General features: G+C 55.6%; 1 protein-coding gene across 3 annotated transcripts; it reads right to left on the bottom strand.

Moving 5' to 3' along the window:
• SLC2A8 (solute carrier family 2 member 8) lies at positions 4,410 to 13,322 on the bottom strand. 3 transcript variants are annotated; one of them, XM_003480608.4, is made up of 10 exons: positions 13,180 to 13,322; positions 12,923 to 13,085; positions 12,470 to 12,676; positions 10,740 to 10,839; positions 8,869 to 9,068; positions 8,018 to 8,161; positions 7,816 to 7,924; positions 7,331 to 7,504; positions 6,789 to 6,934; positions 4,410 to 5,027 (listed from the first exon to the last, which is right to left on the bottom strand). In XM_003480608.4, exons 1-10 carry the CDS (start codon positions 13,233 to 13,235, stop codon positions 4,890 to 4,892), a joined length of 1,437 nt encoding a protein of 478 aa, XP_003480656.1. In that variant the 5' UTR covers positions 13,236 to 13,322; the 3' UTR covers positions 4,410 to 4,889. The 3 variants fall into 3 exon arrangements, with proteins under 3 accessions (XP_003480656.1, XP_005660495.1, XP_005660496.1); XM_005660438.3 differs by lacking the exon at positions 6,789 to 6,934; XM_005660439.3 differs by lacking the exon at positions 12,923 to 13,085 and having other exon boundaries at positions 13,180 to 13,305.

Below are 15,191 nucleotides of genomic sequence, written 5' to 3'. Positions count from 1 at the left end.
GAGTGAAGTCATTTAAACAATGTAATGGAAAAAGCCTTTGTTTTGGAGTAACAATTTATGGCACCTATTTTGTAAGAATCTACAGGGGAAACTTGTGATTTCAGTCCCATCACATGAAAAGAAGTTTGGGGCTGGGAAAAGTGTTGTATGGCCTACAAATTGCTATTTTTTACAATAGATATATTTTTTATTAAATAACAGTGTCACCTGTAACTTTCATCCCTTGTGGGGGCACTTGATAATTTTTGGGTATAATACTCCTTTCTATTGAAATTGGTGGTTTGGAGCTTACGTAAGTCAGGACAATAGGTTAAATGCTTAGCTTGCTGGCGCCAAATAAACTGCAGCCTCAAGAATGTCATGAGCCTAAGGCTTTCATGCGTTTTTGTTTTCATACGCCTTTAGTTAAAGAATGTTAGGTATCATAGTTTATTACTTAGTAAAGCTTTGCTCTTAATTAGAATAGAATAGCTACTGTTATTGACCTTTTAAGAAAAATACAGTGTGAAACTTTAAGTTTGTAATCTTGAAGAAAAATCTAAAGTTGCAAGGAACCTGTTTTAACTAACCTTTTTTTTTTGTATCTCAGGTGGAGGGAACGGAAAGGGCTTTAACTCAGATGTTAATGTCAAATCTTACACAAAACTTGATTGTGAGATGGTATAAAAGCTGATGCTTTTCATTTAATAAATCGGGTCATCTGCAGCATGCAGCTGAGGAGTTGGCTCCAATTCCTTCCGCGCCGTTTGCAGCCCGTCCTCCCCTTCGACACTCCCCGGCTGCTGGGGCTGGACCCCGGCAATAAGCTACGTGCTCAGCTCCATTTCCATTGTCACCGTCACCTCCATCTCTGTCTTCTCTCGTCTCCCTCACGATCATGGTTCTCCCGATCGACCCTCTCATCTCGCCTGTATTTTATCCGTCCTCTCCCCTCTGTCTCTCCTCTTCCTCAAAATCTAATCTACGTTATAGCAGAATTACCAGTACACCAAACTGGAATCCATCTATATGTGGAAAAACATAGGGCTGGTTTAAGTTCTGATATATTTAGACACCAAAATAATTCTAAATTCAGCAAATATTTGAGCACCTACTCTTTGCTCCACACTGTGATGCCACTGGCAAAACAAATACTTCACAGTCATTAAAAGAATGCAGAAAGCTTCCATGTCAAGCTGGTGGACTCAACTTAGGCATTCACGTTCTCTTCTCCTCTAATTCCTACTGAAAGGACAGTGAAGATGTATAAAAGGGGACAGACGAGTCTGTAGCCGAATTGGGGGGCGGGGGTTGTATAGAAGCTACTGCAATTAACCCTCTAGCTCTTCATTCTAAAAGTGGACAATCAAAGCCTACAGATATTTGAGCTAAGCCAGCCCCATAAGAGAGGAGGACCGAGAGAAACGACCGGACTCACCGATTTCAGAGGAAATCAGAGAAGACAACTACCAAAAAGTTAAACTATATAAGTAGTTTTATTTGTCATAGGGACTACGAAGTATTTTTGAGGATGTGGGGCAACCAGAACTCTCATACGCTGCTGATGAGACGAGGCACAAAAGTACAGCCACTTTGGAAAACAATTTGACGGCTTCGTGAAACAGCAAAACATCAACTTACCATAGGGCTCAGCTATTCCACTCCAACATAAAAACTTGTATGCACATGTTTATAGCAGCTTTATTCATAAGAGCTAAAAGTCGGAACTAGCCCACTGTCCAGTGGGACATACTAAAAGGAAATGAACTACTCATGCGTACGACATGGATGAGCCCAAAAAGAATTCTGCTAAGTTGAAGAAGCCAGACACAACAGTCTCCAAAATGGGAGTTCCTGTCGTGGCTCAGGGGTTAACGAATCCAACTAGGAACCACGAGGGTGCGGGTTCGATCCCTGGCCTCGCTCAGTGGGTTAAGGATCTGGCGTTGCCGTGAGCTGTGGTGTGGGTTGCAGACGCGGCTCGGATCCCGCATTGCTGTGGCTGTGGTATAGGCTGGCAGCTGTAGCTCCAATTTGACCCCTAGCCTGGGAACCTCCATATGCCGAGGGGGTAGCCCTGAAAAAAGGCAAAAAAAAAAAAAAAAAAAAAGCCTACAAATTATATGATCCCATTTTTATGGACGTCTAGAAAAGGTGAAACTATAGGGACACGACACACCTGGGGTTGCCAGGGCCAGAGCTGTACAGGAGATGGACTGCAAAGGGATGCGAGGAAGCATTTTGGGGTGATGAAAATGTCCTATGTCTTAACTGTGGTGGCGGATACACACCTGTATACCTGTGACCTAAGCCATCCAATTTTATATTTACAGTGGTTGAATCATATGGTGTGTAAATAATGCCTTAAGAAATCTCCTTTTTAAAGTGAAAATAGGTGATCCTCAGAAAAACTCCAAAAGGCATTCCAGCAAGAAGAAAAGGATAGGATGCTATGAAAAAGGAGCAGAGAGTCCTAATTTAAAATAGTTTTCGGGGAGTTCCCGTCGTGGCGCAGTGGTTAACGAATCCGACTAAGAACCATGAGGTTGTGGGTTCAATCTCTGGCCTTGCTCAGTGGGTTAAGGACCTGGCGTTGCCTTGAGCTGTGGTGTAGGTGGGGGACGCGGCTCGGATCCTGCGTTGCTGTGGCTCTGGCGTAGGCTGGTGGCTACAGCTCCGATTGGACCCCTAGCCTGGGAACCTTCATGTGCCGTGGGAGTGGCCCTAACCAAGGCAAAAAGACAAAACAAACAAATAAATAAATAAAAAGTAAATAAAAAATGAAATGGTTCTCAAAGCAGCAAGCAGAAGAAAGCTGGAGTGGTTATATTCATATCAGACCGGGTAGACCTCAGGACCAGGAATCCTACCAAGGATGAAGCAGGTTATTTCATCGTGATAAAGGCCAACAACACTCAGGAGACTCTAACGACCCTAATGTGCCTCAAGGTGCACAAAGCAAACCGGACAGAACTGCAGAGATGGAGACAGTGCCTTTCAACACTGCTCTCAATTACGGAGAGAACAGGTGGACAGAAACCACTAAGGATGTGGAAGACCTGAGCCCCCATTAGACGACTTGACCTCATTGCCATTTGCAGAACAGTCCACCTAAGAGTAGAATTTGCCACTCAACCCGACACAGACCACCACGCGGGCTCTCACCGAGATTGTAGGTATATGGTTACGGACAAGAAGACGTGCCTGCCCGCGGATGTGACTGCGCTTGCAGAAGGCACCAAGGCAGTTGGATTTTGCTAAAGCTGGAAGCTGTCCTGTGTGTTCCTGAGCACATTTTACTGAAATCGGAGCAGCTGCTGCAGGATCTTCCAGACACGGAACCTGGGGTCCTGCTCGCCTCACTGCTCTGTGCTGGACCACTCTGCACTTCCATTCCCTTCTCTCCAGGCTCATTACAAAGCTTATTTTATTTTATTGTTGCTTTTTAAAGCTGTACCTGCAGCACATGGAGGTTCCCAGGCTAGAGGTCAATTCAGAACTGCAGCTGCCGGCCTACACCACAGCCACACCAGCTCCGAGCTGCATCTGCAACCTACACCACAGCTCACGGCAATGCCGGATCCTTAACTCCCTGAGCAAAGACAGGGATTGAACCTGCATCCTCATGGACACTAGTCAGATTTGTTTCTGCTGCGCCACGACAGGATCTAATATTTTTTTATATGGCATATTATATATTTAATATGCCAAGGCAGGCACATGCTGGGGCTGCACAATCCAAGAAATAGATCAGATTACCGATGGGAACTATGGAGTCCCACTTCCCTGCTGTGTTGCTGGAAAATGTGTATGTTGGGGGGAGGGATCTTTTAAGACAGAAACCAAATCCTCACGAGAGGTTCCATCTAGAAAGGTGCAGGTGTGCATATTTTATGATTTATCTAAATAAAAGAGTTAAGGGAGTTCCCTGGTGGCCTAGCAGTTAAGGATCCAGTGTTGTCACTGCTGTGGCGTAGCCTGGGAACTTCTGCAGGCTGCGGGAGTGGCCGAACATAAATAAATAAGTATTTGCAAAGTGCTTACGACAGTGCCTAGCGGAGGGTTAACTACTATAAAAATACGTTAAATAAACCTGCATTTTCGATTTTCCTACAACGAACATGTATTATTTACACAGGAGATAATAGAAGTAATTTGTAAAAGACTTCTGGCTCCATTGAGGTGAATATAAAGAGAGGCTTCTTTTTTGCGGGAGGTATTAAAGATTTGATGACTCATGACTCAGGGGACTCAACCTGAAGACGCCGGCAGTGACCTCCACGTGCCAAAGGCCAGCCTGGCTGATGAAAGAAAGCAGACCCGCAGAAGTTCTCGGCAGGGCCCAGTCCATGCCGTATGTTTTGGTTTTCTGGGAGGGACAGGACAGGGCCCTTCTTGACTGTGGCCCCCACAAAGAGGCCATGACCTGGTTCTCTAAGGCAAATCTTTATTTGGCAAAGTTCCTTCCTGAGAACTCAGCCACGTGAGAGGAGAAACCGTGGGCCGTTACCCAGCCTCCCAAAGCATTTTCTCCAGAAAACCAGGAACCAAGAGTTCCCCTTTTCCATTGTCACTTTTGTGTCACGATGGAGCCAGCGCATGGGGGGCTGACCACAGGGCGGCAAAGCACCTCCGAGATGTCCCCTCCTCCCGAGTCACAGAGCAGCAGCGGGAACTGGACGCCAGGGCTGGAAGCCTCGTCCCCGTGCTTCCCTGGGCTGTGGAGATGGGGGCAGGAAGGAGGGACCCCAGAGGCCAAGGCTCCAAGGGGCTGCAGTCCTGGCTCCCTGCAGACGGGCAGGCATTCCAGGCTCCAGCTGAGGCTCAGTTCGGAGTCACAGGCAAGCTCTATCCCCTCCGCCCAAAGCCAAGTCCAGCTAAGAGGGGTGGCCACTCTCGGGGAGAGGCTGTCATCGCCCCTCAAAATGGGCTGTGATCTGCTCCAGAGTCTTCCCTTTGGTTTCAGGGACACAGGCCAGAGTGAAAAGGACACTGAAGATGCAGAAGGCGGAGGCGAGCCAGAAGGCACCGTAGGGCCTGAGCACCTCCTGCAAAGAGTGGGGAGAGGCCGAGTGTGCATGTGGCAGGTCAGGGGCCCTCACGGATCAGGAGCCGAGGCGCTAGTCAGGGCCTGCCCCGCCCAGGCTGGGGACAGTGCAGGAGGGTCTGGCACAGGCATCCAGGAGCTTGGGCTGAGCACTGCAAAGCCTAGATGGCTGTGTGGCCGGGGTCACTGAGGCTCACTGTGACAAAGTGACTGCCCCCCAGTCAGAGAGAGACTCAGGGCCTTACTCCAGGGCCTGCAAGAGCTTCCCTTTACACTCAGCTCCAGCCCTGCCCTGCCCTCTATGGTCCTGCCCCATCAGGGGTCTCTTCTTGGTGCCGGAGGAAATGGGTGAGCTGTCGGCAGCTGGAAATGGGGCCACGTGAGCACATGGGGACACTCGGGGCCACAGCATGGAGGGGAGCATGAGCGGGCCCTTGGGTCAGAGCCTGTCCGCCCTCCCAGCCCTGCCCCAGTGACCTCCCAGCTGCTGAAACCAAAGGCTGCTCGTTTCTCAGCTCCTCCTCCTCTGGGACCTGATGACCCCGCCTTTCCTCCTTGAAGCCCTTCTCCTGGCCTCTCAGACACTGTACGCCTCCAGGTCCCCCTCCTTTACTCTCACTCCCACCCAAGCTCCTAGCCAGTAATTTGATCCAGCGGCCTCTGCTCTGGTCTTCCTTTTTTTTTTTTTTTTTTTTTTTTTAGGGCCACACCCATGGCATATGGAAGCTCCCAGGCTAGGGGTCAAGTCGGAGCTGCAGCCGCCAACCTACACTACAGCCACAGCAACATGGGATCCGAGCCGCTTCTGCAACCTAGACCACAAAACGCGGCAATGCTGGACCCTTAACCTCCTGAGTGAGGCCAGGGATCGAACCTGCGTCCTCATGAATACTAGTTGGGTTTCGTTACTGCTGAGCCATGACAGGACCTCCTGCTCTGGTCTTCCTGACGTGCTCCCCGGGGCAGCCCTGCCTGAGGGGACCTGGGCCCTGCAGAGTCCGGGGCAGCCCCAGCACCCACGCCTCTCATCACCTGCCTGCCCAGCCCGGCCCCTGGCGGTTCATCCTCCCTCCACCGTCCACTGTCACACCGGCCCCTGCCATAACGGGGACCCTGGCCCCCTCATTCGCTGCTGCTCTGGCACCTTGAACAGGCCTGGATGTGGAACGTGCCAGGAGACCTGGGGGGGGGGTGAGTGGCTAAAAGAAAGGCTTGACTGTCTGCCCCGAACTGTCCCTCTGGTTGGAGGGGAGGCCCCGAGGCGGGACCATGTCTGCGTCGGCCCATCCACAAGAAGGTGGCAAAACGTTGGAACTGACCTCTGCTCCCATCAACCCTAAGAGGAACGTTACTGTCATTCTCCTCCATTTTCAGCCAAGGAAACTGGTTCAGAGAAGGTGAGCAGCGCACTCAAGGTCACACAGCAGGGAAGTGGCCAAGCCGGGGTGGGAGCCCAGGCCTGGCAACCCCAAAGCCTGAGTTCTCGCACAGCTCTGCTTCCCCACCCGTGTCCCCAGTGTCCAGTGGGGGAGGTCAGCCGGCTGTCCTTCCACCTAGACAGCCTGGAGGCTCCTGAGCGGTCACAGCCTGGTTTCTCGCCTGCCCACCCCACACCCTGACCAAGAGGGCAGGTGTCGCAGGCTGCTGGGGCCTCGGCCTGCATGCAAGGCCACGGACCCCAAGTCTCCTGCAACAAGAGCAATTCTAAAAAGCGCTTCTCTGCTGGCTTTGTGACGGGGAGGCCACCAGGGCCTGCACTCACCATGAGGCTGCTGAACTCCTTTGTCACCAGAAAGGCCATGAGCCAGTTGGTGAGGACACAGACGCCGGTGGCCACGCCCTTGACGTGCAGAGGGAAGATCTCAGACATGAGGAGCCAGGGGATGGGCCCCCAGCCCAGGGCGAAGCCTGTGGGAGCAAGGCAGGCATCAGGGCCCAGGGGCTGGAGCCCCGGCTGAGGTCTGGGCGAGCTGCCAGGTCCTGGGTTCAGGGGCCTGGAATCCGGGCTGGGCGCCCCCCAGCTCAGCGTCTTCCCGCCACGGGGTCACAGACCATTCCCCTTACTTCGTATGCATCAGCCCTTTGCTCTATAGAATGGGACAAAGATGGGCCCTGCTTGGAGGGTTGTGGTCCGGGGTGAGTGAACAGAGCAGAGAAGGGCATAGCTTGGTGCCTGGCACCTGGTTAGAGGTACAGATGCAGATGTGAGCCAGGTAAGCCTGGACGCGCTGGAAGCCGCAGGAACTTGGCAGCGACAGGGCAGCCCCATCAAGCCCCACTCAGCCTCCCCACGGGCCTCCTCACCAGCGATGAAGAGGCACACGCTGCCCACCGCCAGCCAGGCCAGCCCCACGCTGGCATCGGTGGGCTCCACGGAGACGGGTGCCAAGAGGTGCACGTGCGAGGAGTTGCTGGGGCCATCCTGGGTCAGCTTGAAGTAGGTGCCAAAGGCGCTGGTACTGAACACCATGACCACACCTGCAGGGGGAGGAGTGGCTGCAGCCCGAGCATTCGGCACTTGGGGTGGGAGTCCCAGGGTGGCATGGCTGTGGCACCGTGGCCTGGGCGTCTCTGAGAGGGGCGGTGGGCAGAGCCTGACCGGGCAGCGCTCATGCCAGGCCGGCCCTGCCAGCCCCACCTCAAACCTCAGCAAACTCCTGGCCCGAGGAAGCAGGACCAGCCACAGCGGGAAGACCCACGTCCCCAGCCGCACCGAGTGCTCGGCCGGGGCCTCGCCTCAAGTCTTAGCCTTGTCCTCGGGGACACTCAGCCCGTGTCCTCAGCCTCACCTGACAGGGTCAGGAGCACCCTCCGCCCAGCTCTGTCCATGACGAGGGCCGCCACGGCCGTGAATAGCACCTGGATGACACCCACGATGACCGAGGCCAGGCTGCTCTCCTGGGGACACGGGCCAAGGGTGTTAAGACGAAGACCCCGGGACTAGGCCCCACCCACCCACAGGACGTCCAGGCGGGGCAGGGGCCTCTTTACCTTGAACTTGGCCTCCTCAAAGATGGTCTCTGCATAGAACATGACGGCGTTGATGCCCGACAGCTGCTGGAAGATCATCAGTGAGACGCCGATGACGAAGGGCTTGTAGACGCCAGGACGCCGCAGCTGGGCCAGGCGGAAGCCCTGCTCGGGGGGAACGGGGCTTCAGAGCTGCTCTCTACGCTCTCCCGAGGGGCGCCCGCCTCTGCGCCCACCGCCCTAAGGCCTGGGGGAGCGAGGGCACCTCTGCTTCTAGCCCCCGCTGGGCCTCGGGTCCACAGGCAGCACCCCGCGTCACTTTAGCCACCGGTTTGTAAGGTGACAAGATGCTCCCCTCCTCAGGTCCCTTCCCGATTTGCTGGGAGGATGGACAGAGCCTGGGGTTCCAGAATCCCACCAGCCTTGGGTCTGGGCCTGAGCCTGGGCCGAGTGCCTCCCTGGCTCCAGAGATCCCTGCCACCACCAGGCACCTGCTACGACTCCCACTTCACAGATGCAGAAACAAAGGCTTGAAGATGGCAAGGCCACACAGCAGGTAAGGGGCAGAGACTGGCTCTTCTCCCCACCCTACAGCTCTCTGTGTAAAAACTCCAAGTCCCCAAGTCTGCGCCCGCATTTCCCCGTCTTTCTCTTTCTGGGACAGGAAGATCCAGGCTCAGGCATCCCGGTCATGTCCAAGGCGGGGGCCCAGCCAGGCAGCGGGGCTGGAGCAGGCCTTTGCTCGCCGGACAGAGGGCCACGTCCCCAATCCCACCTGCCACCTTGGCCACAGGCTGTGCTGACCTCTCCTGGCCGCACAGGGGTGAGTCCTCATTGTCCCCTCCCCTCAGCTCTGGCTCCCAGTCCCTCACCTGGTGCTCAGCCCCAACTGGGGGCTCTTCCCAGCGCTGCTCGGAGCCCCACAGGAACTGCATGGCGGCCATGGCTTCCTGGTGCTTGTGCTGGGTCAGCAAGAAGCGCGGGGTCTCAGGCATGCAGCCCATGAGCAGCAGCATGAAGGTGGGGGGCACGCTGCCCAGCACGGCCAGCCAGCGCCACTCGAGGACCCAGCCTGGTAGTGGTGGGGGGGCGGGGGGTTCGATCAGACATCAGGGCCGGGGTGAGCCAGCCTGGACCTTCTGGGGAGCACCTGCCCCCTCGCCACCCCTAGTGGCTCAGCATCAAGCTGGGGCCCTCACTTCCCCTGCGTGACTACCCTTGGGTTTGTTATTGATACCGTCGTCGTTGTTGTTAGGTGCAGAGCCGGTGGGGGGCTGTCAGTGAGTACTGATGTAGCCACTACACAAGGAATGGGGTGCTGGCTCGGTACTGATGTGGTATGTGGCACCACCCATCTGAAAGGAGGCGGTGGGGGGCTACCTACGTGCGGTCCTCCGGCCCGCAGACTCTCTGCAAGGCAAGACTGGCTCCTTCCGAGAGGAAGGGGGACAGAGGTGGGGAGACTTTTCATTGCAAACCAGTCAACCCAAACTCACAGAAATTCATCAATGAAAGTGAGATGATGATGACCTGGAGGCAATTCTGTGGGTGTGACCACGCCCACGTGTCTGTCCAGAACATCAGTGTCAGTACGTGGCAGGGGCTTTGCCCTGCGGCTGGCCTAGCAAGGCAGCTCGACGGCTGGCAGGACTCTGGATTGGAGTCAGGATGGTTAAGTGGTTGAAAAATGAAAGACCAGGAGTTCCCGTTGTGGCGCAGTGGTTAATGAATCCGACTAGGAACCATGAGGTTGCGGGTTCGATCCCTGGCCTCGCTCAGTGGGTTGAGGATCTGGTGTTGCCGTGAGCTGTGGTGTGGGTTGCAGATGTGGCTCGGATCCCGTGTTGCTGTGGCTGTGGCGTAGGCCAGTGGCTACAGCTCTGATTGGACCCCTAGCCTGGGAACCTCCATATGCTACGGGGAGCGACCCTAGAAAAGGCAAAAAGACAGAAAAAAAAAAAAAAAGAAAGGCCATGGACCTGAATGTTGTCCACTCTGAAGAAGCAGAGGGCACGTGCCCCAGCCCCTGCCATGGCCCACCAGGCCCTCGAATCCCCAGCCCCGCCACGGTTCTCAGGCTGTCCCTTGACAGTGCTCACCTGGGGCCTACTGCCAGGCACTGTTCGCAGTGTCACTTAATCCCTTGGCAGCCTGGGTAGGGAATTTGAGGTTCCCAGGAGCTGTGTGACTAGGCCAAGGTCACGCAGAGTGTAAGTGGCAGATTCCCCTAACCTGGGATGTGGGATGTGAAGTCTGCCCTCTTTCTACCCTCGTTCTGGTGAAAGCATGTGTGCCTCTGGAAGCTTCCTCATGCTGGCCCCAGCTCTGACCCACGGGTGCCCAGGAACTTGCCTCCTTCAGGCTGCAAATCCAGTACTGACTGGGAGGGAGACACGCTTAGGCCCTCCGAGCTCTTAGGATATGATCTGGGGGTGCCCCACCCACCCCTGGAATCTTAAGTTTGTCCCTGCACGTGAGGTGGTACCGACCTCATCACTCAGCACCCCCCTCCCCCGGAATGGGCTTCTGCTCTGGGAAGATGAGGTCGTCACCTTCAGCTCGCCCCAGACCTTAGTCCTAAGACCCACACAACCCAGGCTCTTAGGGAGACGGTCTGGGGACCTGGCATCCAGGGCAGTGGCCATGTGACCTTGGGCAAGTCCCTTGACTTCTCTGAACTTGGTCATGGTCATGGTCGTGCAGCCAATAACAGGCATCTATAGGGATAACCCGAAAACTGTACCCGCCAGGTAGGCTAGGAGGATGCCTGTGACGACCATCAGCTGCACACAGGAGCCCAGCAGGCCCCGCACTTCGGGGTAGGCAATTTCCGAGATATAGACCTGTTGGGAATTAAGATGAGACATTACTTGGGGCCCAAGGGTTATTAAAACTGAAAAGCCTCAGCCATTCAGAGCTGAGGAGAGCCGTCCCCATGCCTCCCTGCCTCCCAAGGGATCTGCAGCAGGCGATGAAAAGGTATACACGAGGCTGCTGGAGGCTGCTGTGTGTAAGGGTGGAGGTGGCAGCACAGGGCTTCTCAAACTTTCATGGAGTTGTATGCCTGCCCTTAACAAAAGGCAGATTCTGATGCAGCTGGTGTGCAGGGGAGCCCAGGAGTCTGCCTTTCTAACTAGCTCCAGGTGACACCCAGTGACTGCCACGACTTCCTCTGGGCTCAGGAGCCAGAAAGCCCTTGCCCACACTTCTAGGTTATTCCATTCTTTATGCCCATGACTAGGACAGGTGTGTTTTTGCCCAGTAAAAAGCAAAACAACAACAGCAACAACAACAAAAATGTAAATGGAGTTCCCGTCGTGGCTCAGTGGTTAATGGATCCGACTAGGAACCATGAGGTTGCGGGTTTGATCCCTGGCCTTGCTCAGTGGGTTAAGGATCCAGCGTTGCCATGAGCTGTGGTGTAGGTTGCAGACTCGGCTTGGATCCTGCACTGCTGTGGCTGTGATGTAGGCTGGTGGCTACAGCTCTGATTAGACCCCTAGCCTGGGAACCTCCATATGCCATGGGAAGCGGCCCTAGAAAGGGCAAAAAGACAAAAAACAAGCAAATAGACAAACCAAAAACCAAAAAACAAACAAACAAAACAAATGTAAAATCCAACCTAGCTGCTCCCTGTTGCCCAGCAAATGCAGGTGAAATGAGTGGAGGATGCAAAGGGCTGGACTCTGAGCTACTGCTTTCAATCTTGACCAGGTTAGGGTGGGTGGTTGATCATCCAAGCCCACAACCAGCAGGTCACCCAGCAATCCCATTCTCCAGGGTCCAAGTCCTTCCACAGGCCATGCCAGGGCCAGGGCTGTGTGTGCAGGGTCTCACTGAATCCTCACAAGCACAGCACGAGGTAATGCCACATTCCCATTCTACAGGTGTAGAGAGGTGTTATGCCCTGGTAAGTGGCACACCAAGATTTCACCCAGACGTGCACAGCTCCAAAGGCAGCCTGGGCAGTGCTGGGTCAGGAGGTGGTGTGAGAGAAGCAGGGGAAGTGGCTGGAGGACCAGATGGTGAGCAGTGAAGGGGAGCAGCAGGTCCCAGCAGCCTTTGTCCCTGGGGACAAACCAGAACAGGATTTTCCTGCTGAACTGCAGTCAGCGGGTCGGCGTGACACTGAGGGATGAATCTAAGCCATACTGTGAGACTTATGTGACCATCCACAGATGCCGCCTTATTTGTAAAGCAAAAGAGAGGCCCGGTTAAGTGGCACGGTTCTGGGTTCGAGTAATAGCTTCACTGCTGACTAGCTGTGCCTAAATAAAGGCCTTCATGTTTCTTAAGCTCACTTCATTTGCAAAGGAAGACAGTAACTGCAGCTCTTTCCAAGGCCCGTTGGGTTGTAAGGAGGGAAGGGGCAAGGTGCCAGGCACCTAGGAGGCGGCAGCTCCGGGAGAACCAGGCCCCCGGGTCTGCTTCTTCTCCTGGAGCCCAGGGGTCCAGGCTGGGACACACACTCACCGGAGCCACTAGTGAGGCAACGCCGCAGGCCAGGCCGGTGAGGAGGCGGCCTCCGAGCAGCATCCACACGTTCTGAGCCGCGGTGATGATGGCAAAGCCGGCCACGAAGGGCACGGTGCAGAGCAGGAGGCTCAGCTTGCGCCCGGCACGATCCACGAGCCAGCCGCCCAGCACGCCCCCCACAGCGGCGCCCAAGGTCACGATGGCCTGCGGGCGGGGGCGACCACCGGCTCAGGAGCGGGCACCGAGGGCCGCGGCCCAACCTCGCCTTCCACCCCACCCTCAGCGGCCTCGAAGGAAGGGGATGGGCGGTCCCTGGCAGCGGAGCCGGGATGTGCTGGGCAGAAGATGCCAGTAGCCGCCAAAGCCAGACAGGGGGAAGGTCCGGCTCCCGTTTTCTCGGTGGGCGGAGGAGGGTCCCGGGAGGGCTGGGGAGTGAACCCAAAGCCTCACCCCGAACCAGGAGGTGGCGTCGTTGTCGAGGCGTGGGGCTGGGGGCGCGGCCCGCCGCAGGCTCGGGATAGCTGGGGAGCTGTAGCCGAGAACGAAGCCGAAGCTGAGCGGGCCCAGGGCAGCGGCGAAGGCGGCAAGGAAGACGCGGCGGCTGCGAGGAGCGCTGCGGGGACAGGGAGGTGGTTGAGCGACCGGTCCTCGGCGCAGAGGAAGGGGCGAAGCCGCGCTCCCGGGCCCGGCTCCCCCAGCCCGCTCACCTCTCGCCCAGCGGCCGCAAGAGCGGCTGGGAGTCCTCTGGGAACTCAGGCGTCATGTCCGCAACCAACGCTTACCAGGTCCGCTCAGACGCCTGAACTGCCGCGGAATCCGCGAGTGCTGCCGGCACCGGCCTGTCTGGCCAGAGGCAGCCAATGGACAGTCGGGGGAGGCCCTGGGGCGGGGTCCGAGCGGCCGCAGATGTGGAGGCAGCCAATGGGAACGCAAGGCGGGGTTCGCGTCTTCTCTAGAAGCCGCCCCTCAAGTCAAAGCAGACCAATGGAAGCAAAGAACCGGTAGGTGACGCACACTGGAGCCGCCCCTAGGACAGAGTTATCCAATGTATAGGTGGGGCGGGGTTTGTGTTAGGGCCGGAGCACATAACCATCCAATAGGAGTGTGATGCGAGCCTGGAGGTGGGGTCATATAAGTTGCTCCAAACGGAACAGGCCAATGAGGATGGAAGGAGGGGAGTACACTGGCGCCTGGCGCCGCCTCTCAATCTAGCTTCAACCAATGAGGCTAGGAGCCGGACGAAGGCGGAGCACGTGGGATGTCCCCAGCACTTCCCGCCCCTACCTTGGGCCGCTGCAACTGTCCTCGGGTCAGGTCTGCGGTTCCTGCTCGGCGTTAACCGCTTTACTGGGGCCTGGCACTCCCCACTGAGAGCCACAGGGTGGAAGATCTCCTAACAAGCGACCTGGGCAGCCATCCTCTCGGATGCCGACCCTGGTCCGGCCCTCCAGCTCCGTTGCTGGGCTGGAGGCTTGACCTTGGGAGCCGCAGCCCACTTCAGTGCTCCTCACGACTCTGGGTTCCCAAGGGGCTCACGGCTACGGAGCCGACGACGACCAGGACTTTCAGGGTGCGGAGGACCTGTGTTGGGCGGAGTCCCCCATGCCATATAGGTGTGACTGATCTGGGCTTAAATGGTGAGCTCCACGCTCCCTGTTAAATTTCTCTCCACAGGTAGTCCTGATTGGAATCATGTCAATACCTTCCAACGTTAAGTCCGCTGTTAATAGCCAACCTCTCTACCTGTGTACACCCACATCACTGCTGGAGGTGAGGATGATGAAGTCAGGGCTCTGTAGAATCTTGCCATTTGTGTGCAACACTCTCAGGGTGCAGGCAGCTGTGGTGGAATGCTGTGTAATTCTGGCAAGAACCAGGGCTAAGAAAGCAAGAGGCTTAGCTTCTATTCCCTCTCTGGGCTTCTGTTTCCTCACCTCTAAGTGGAGATGACAGTATCTATCTTGCAGGAGGGTTTTGAGTAGGAGCAATGTAAGAAGACCAAGCACATGCAAGGTGCTCGAACGCTAGCTGGTGTCATTAGATGGTTGTTTGACCTGCAGTCACCTGATTGTACTATCTCTCAAGACTTAGGCAACCTCGCCTCTGTGTTTCCTCAGCATCCTGTGCTCCAGTCATAAATTCTTATCATAGCACTTATCACTGCTTGCGATCTCCTGTTTAGTTCTCTCCCTCCCCTACTCCCAGACAGTGGGAACTTGGTGTTTGCAGAGGGGATGGATGCCTCAGACTTCAATGGCAAACTGCTGCAATTAGATGGTTTACTCTGCAATTCAGCCTGTGGGGTACGCAGAGAGGTTTCTCTAGACAGGGTGATTCAGTGAGCCCAGCTACAGCCAGCCCGCCCGCTGAGCCACAGACCCCTGCAAATCTGCTCCTGCCCTCTGGCTGGTCATCGCCTTCCCCATGAGTGTGCAGTGTTCACTTGGCCTTCGTAGAAGCAGACAGTGCTGCTAGAACTGCCTCCTGCTCCTTTTTGTAAGTGACGCTCTGATGCATGCAGTCAGTCTTTTTGGAAGAATGGTCTAAACAGCCCTTGGTTTTTCTACTCCAGGCTGAGAAGCAAGAAACTTCAGGGCGGGGGGAGGGGGGAGAGACAACAGGAAAAACACATACAAGCTCATGAAGCTTACAAATTATTTTAACATAAAAAAACACCAGCCGGCTCCAACTGACACAGGGTGGACAGGGGAGAGAGCAC

Source organism: Sus scrofa, chromosome 1 (assembly GCF_000003025.6).
Source record: "Sus scrofa isolate TJ Tabasco breed Duroc chromosome 1, Sscrofa11.1, whole genome shotgun sequence".
NCBI lineage: Eukaryota > Metazoa > Chordata > Mammalia > Artiodactyla > Suidae > Sus > Sus scrofa.
This window is presented reverse-complemented; position numbering and strand designations above follow the sequence as displayed.